The sequence below is a fragment of the Callorhinus ursinus genome, unplaced genomic scaffold, assembly GCF_003265705.2.
Source record: "Callorhinus ursinus isolate GAN/ISIS: 27379988/994484 unplaced genomic scaffold, GSC_fseal_2.0 scaffold1, whole genome shotgun sequence".
In the NCBI taxonomy this organism is placed as follows: domain Eukaryota; kingdom Metazoa; phylum Chordata; class Mammalia; order Carnivora; family Otariidae; genus Callorhinus; species Callorhinus ursinus.
In genome coordinates, this window is record NW_027397063.1 from 85,304,646 (window position 1) to 85,310,322 (window position 5,677).

General features: G+C 42.0%; 1 protein-coding gene and 1 pseudogene across 1 annotated transcript in view; both read right to left on the bottom strand.

Annotated features, from left to right (window-relative positions):
• Nucleotides 1-217: 217 nt before the first annotated feature.
• On the bottom strand, nucleotides 218-350 carry LOC112834218 (U4 spliceosomal RNA; annotated as a pseudogene).
• Nucleotides 351-4,311: 3,961 nt separating this feature from the next.
• The window catches only part of CLDN11 (claudin 11), a 15,135-nt gene continuing 13,769 nt past the window's right edge, over nucleotides 4,312-5,677 (bottom strand). The window contains exon 3 of the mRNA XM_025869634.2: nucleotides 4,312-5,596. Coding sequence (XP_025725419.1) covers nucleotides 5,364-5,596 — 233 coding nt within the window. The 3' untranslated portion in view covers nucleotides 4,312-5,363. The remainder of the gene's footprint in view (nucleotides 5,597-5,677) is intronic.

The following is a 5,677-nucleotide window of genomic DNA, read 5'->3' on the forward strand; positions in this document are numbered from 1 at the left end:
GGCCAGCAAATAAAACAAAGAATAATGATTCAGCTAGCCATGCTCCCGGAGCTTCCCACTCCTAACCAAGGCATCAGAGTGATCCCTACACAAGGTCTCCTGGAGATAAATGCTCACCTTTGGACCCCCTATAGACCAGAGTCAACTAAAGCAGAATTGTAATGCAGAGCAAGCTCCTCTCTCACACCTTTTCTCCTATCATGATCTGGAATTTTTCCATTGACTATTTATTACAAGGATTTCTTTGTATAATTCCATCTCAACATAACTGAAATGTAAAATATTTCAATTAGCAATAATTGTGCCTTGGATAAACCTCATTGGCTATGATAATGTTACTGCACAAAGCTGAAGTGTAAAATATTTCAAATAATTCTTCTAAAACAGCATATTAAATTGATACATTGCACCTATTGTAAGAGCTGGAGGAAGCGAGGCACCCCTTTATCAAAAAAATAAACTGTTCCTAAAACACTGTGGAATATGTGACCCAGCAATTCCTTTCTAGGAATTGATCTTAAAGGGATCATTATGTGTATGTGCAAGACTTACCTATAAGGATGTTTGTGGCAAAATTGCTTTGAAGAGTTAGAAAGGAACCAAAATAACCAAAATATTCTTGGGAACTCCTTGAGTAAATTATGGTACATCCAAACAATGGAAGATTGTGGAGATATTAAGATTTCTGTTTTAGAAAAGCATTTAATGATACAGGAAAATGTTCTCTGGACATTTTAAGTTTTTCTTAAAATAGATTACAAACCATATGTATAGTATGTTAGAGGTTTTTGTTTTACCATAAAACAATGACCATATATATATATATATATATATATATATATGAAATTGCTCTAATGATGAAATGATGGGTAATTTTTTATTTTCTTATTTCATCTTTCTAAAGTGTTCAAATGTTCTTTAATGAGTATATATTATTCCAGGTGGGAGTCTACACCGACAGCATCAGCATCTCCTGAAATCTTGTTAGAAATGCAGAATCCCAGGCCCCACCCCAGATCTGCTGGCTCAGAATCTGCGTTTTAACAAGACGCCCCACACTCTACACTCCCGTGATCTGCATGCACATTACAGTTGGAAAAGCACAGCTCTACATAACGCAATACAAGAGAAAAAAACTGTCTTAAATCAAGAAAGCCCTAGGCCATGACAACTGGGTGCCCTTTACTATTGGGAAGTTAATTCTGATGTAGAGCATAAGCAATTCTTACCTTCCAAAATCCAAAATCCTCTAGGAATGGCTTAACATTTCCACGTTTTTCGTTTCAACAATGGGGCATGGAGCAGTGACAAGCCCCTCCATCTCCATTCCCTCCCCCGGCCACAGGGCCACAAAGCCTGAGCTCTGAGATTCTGCGTGAGGGAGAGAAACATAAGATCCCTCAAGAGCTGCTATTCAAGCCATTAAGCAGCATGTGCCAATGTTCCCCCTACAATTCTGGGTCAGTCTCCATTAAGCTGCACATCTGGCTGTCACACACTCTTTTGTGGGCACATCTCAATGGCAGCACTGATCGGCCTCTCCCCAGGGCCAGCCCTACAGTGGCCTCCCTGTCCTCCCAGCATGTGATGTCATGAGCATGAATGTCCTGCCAAACATTTAAGATGTTGCAGTTCACATTGTGTACATTGTATAGAGAAACACTGACGGGCAGATTTGAAATTAAAAAAAAAAAAAAAAACCACTCATGCGGGGCAAGATACAACCAAACCTTGTTCTATTGTTATTCCAAACTACCAATTCAGCACAAATATGTAACTTGTATTCGTTAAGTACACAATCTTCTCCTTTTTGTTGCTGTTGTTGTAACCAGCGTCCCTAGATGCAGAGATTTCCTTGAAACATTCTTTCTCTAATTTGGTGGCTATCAAATTCTTGGAAAGCATGAATAGAACCGGTTTATTTCAACCCAAAGATCTCCCTGCATGTGGTCTCTTCAGAAAAGGCCAAAAAGGGAGAAAGCTGGATGTAAGTCCCAAAGTCATCTCTCCTCCAAGGACCATCAAAGCAGAGGGGCGCCTGGGTAGCCCAGTTGTTAAGCGTCTGCCTTCGGCTCAGGTCATGATCCCAGAGTCCTGGGACTGAGCCCCACATCGGGCTCCCTGCTCAGCGGGAAGCCTGCTTCTCCCTCTCCCTCTGCCTGCCACTCCCCCTGCTTGTGTTCCCTCTCTCACTGTCTGTCAAATAAATAAATAAAATCTTAAAAAAAAAAAAAAGCGGGATGGGGGTGGTTAGCTGTGCAACAGAAAGGCATGAGAAAGAGGCCCTTCCCTTCACTGTTGTTCAAAGTGGGGCATGAGGACAATCTCATCAGAATCAACGGGTGTGTGATCAAAATGCAGATTCCTGGGTACCAGCCCAGAACGACTGAGGGGTATCTAGGGGTGAGGAGAACGAATCTACATTTTACCTGACTTCCTAGCAGTGAGTCATATATGAGAGTACGAGGGCTTCAGAATTAGATAGACTTAAATCCAATTTTACTCCTCTCTAGGGGCTATCTGAACTTGATGAATAACTTGAACTCTCTACATCTCATTTTCCTCCCTATACACTAGGGACTGTGGGGAGGGTTAAATGTGTGAAGTTCCTGACACAAACATGTCCTGAGAGTGTGAATTCCCTTCTCCCTGCGATTCAGGTAGAGCACTTTAGGTCTGCTATTTTACTTGTGATGGGGGCGGGGGGAGTGTCACTGTTTTCCCCTGGGTGACAATTATTGTCACTGCATTGCCCCGTTCCAATGGAACTCTACTGAGAGCAGACAAAATCATCAAGACTGAATCCCTCTTGATGACTGCCGGAACAGACCCTGGTGTTCTATAGCTGTGCTGTCCAATCCAATAGCCACTAGCCCATGTGGCCACTGAGTCCAGAAGGTGTGACAAGTACAAATGGAGACGTGCTGTAAGTGGAAAATACACACTGGAATCCAAAAAATGAAATACAAAAAGAAGGACATAAAAGATCCCGTTAGTAATAGATTATGTATTGAAATGGCAATATTCTGGATATATTGGATTAAACGGCATATATTAAAATTAATTTCACTTGCTCATTGTTAGCTTTTTAATGTGGCTTCTAGAAAATTCTAAATAACCTATGTGGCTATATTATATTCCTCTGGACAGCACTGTTCTGGAGGAACAGCTACCCTCCCTACTTCCCTCCCTAGCAATGATAATAAAACCCAATCCTGTAGTTATGACCTACAAATGGGATTTCCTAACTAGGCAGGCAACGATCAACTAGGAGAGATTTGGGGTGTGTCTTCTCTCACTGCAGGGAAAAGTGGGCTCATGTAGCATGCTCCCTCAGGTGGGAAAGCGAGCAGCAGCCTCAGGGAAGGGGGTGGCTGAGTGAGTACATACATCCTTAGGAAAAGAGGAGAACCACTTGAAACACTTGAGATTCAAGCCAGCAGTGCTAAAGAGAGGGTATGTGGGGCCTTACTTGTCCACACCCCCTGGATGCCTTTTGCTCCTTTCAAGCCCACAGTCATTAGACCCTGACAAGTTTTTATTAGACAGAGTCCTCTAGTACAATTACATGACTTGTATCCTTATAAAATATTATCATAACTAAGCAAATATTTTGGTCAATGTGAAGACTGTCTCTTCTGCACAAGTAATTTAGAAATAGTTATAATCTCCTAATGTACACAAATATCTACCAGAATGACTAGCCCAAATGGATATTTCCAAAGAGGAAATGTTTGCCTATTATATTATCAGCTAACAGAATTAGTATTTTTGGAAAAACACTGCCAACGTAGATTGTAATCTGTGTTTTTTAGAGCAGATTCATAACTTGACAGAGTTTCTGGAATAGAAAACAAACAAGAATCAACTCGATGTGTCTATCTTTGTCCAAAATTTCCAAACATCTATGTGCATATGTTTGAGGACACTACATTTAGATATTATCACCAAAATATCCAATATAGGGGGTTTGTTTTATACTTCCCTTTATACCTAGCCAGTTTCTTTCCTAAGTGTTCAAAGTAGACAAAAACGTTTATCTGTGTAATGCTAGGGACTTGGTTTCTGACTTCTGCCCATTTATGTATGACTCAAAGTTGCTATAACGTCACTCCACTGGTTTCACTTTTATGACCACGCAGAACCACCATGGTACAGTGAATGAAACAGAGTGTTTTCATCACTCAGGGCAGGCAGAATGGCTTGTTCCTGAGTCACGACCAGGTTCCCTATCAATTACTAGTAGAAATTGATGAGAATGGTGAAAATCCATGGATGGCACCTCTAGACACGACAGACTACCGAGGCCACTTTTGCACACAGTCTGTTATTTTATTGCACAGGTTTCACTTAAAGGACAAAATGCACCATCAATGTTTGGAGAGTTTGGGGTCTCAAATACTGATACAGCATCAGTGTTTACACCCGTAAAGCCAAATTCAACAGCATGATTTATGTTAAACAATACCACTTCAAGATGCTAACAAAATGAAAATAGAGAAAGGGGGGGAAAAGCTTTAAAAATGTGTTAGGTTGAAGCATATGCAAGTGTAGGATTAAAAACTGTATCATACAAATCTGGAAATCAAAAATATTTTGTGGCATGTCAGTTAGAGTTATATTCACTTGGACTGTTATTTATCATATAATTAAGGCCTATTTGGTTCATTTCCTTCATACTGATGAATTGAGAATTTCAGGAAAACCATGGTTATAAAAATGATCAATCTTGAAAAAGTATGTACAGATAAATGTAAAATCACAAACTAAAAAATATCCCCACCCCTTGCCCTCGATTTACAAAAGGGAAAGTTTCCCATGGAGGGAAAATTCCACAATCCCCTCCCTCCCCACCTCATGTCCCCAGTTCTGTTTTTTTCTATCACTTAAAACTAAATGACCTTGGAGCCGAAGAGGAGGGAGTGAACAGAGAGGCATCTTTATGAGGCTCCCATTGTCATCTGTAACAGTTTGAAAGGTGTCTTTTATTTCTTTCCCCACACCCAACTCAGCAATGTTTTGCAAGATATTTAAAATTTAAAGAGAGAGAGGAAAATATATATACATATACATATGCATATACATATATATACTGGTGAACAACAAAGGAACGCCCAAGAAAAGAGCTAATAATGGGCAAAACCATGAGAAAAGTGTGTGGGCATTTTCTGAGCTAAAGATTCCTTTTAAGGCAACGAACAGGGAGAGGGGTATTAAGACTAAAAAATGCCAGACAGGATGCTTTTCTAGAACTTTGGCTTTGGAGCCTGGCATTGGAGCGGGTTCCCGCTGCCTGTGGCAAGCAAACCCAGGGCCACGGGCGCAGAATCTGCAGCACGTCGGTGGGCAGGCTAGCAGCTCTCTTATACGTGGGCACTCTTGGCATGAGTGGGCGAGCTGGAGCCCGAAGAGTAGTAGAAACGGTTTTCACCAAACGACTGGGCGTCTCCGGCGCAGCAGATGATGACACAGCCACCCACGAGGCACAGCACAGCACCGATCCAGCCCGCATACAGGGAGTAGCCAAAGCTGACAATGGTGGTCTCGCGGTGGGCGCACACGGGGAACCAGATGGTCGCAACGATGGCACAGAGAGCTGCGGAGACAGGGGAGAGCTGTGACCGGGCGCAGAGAGCTGCGGGGACAGGGGAGAGCTGTGACCAGGCACGGAGAGCTG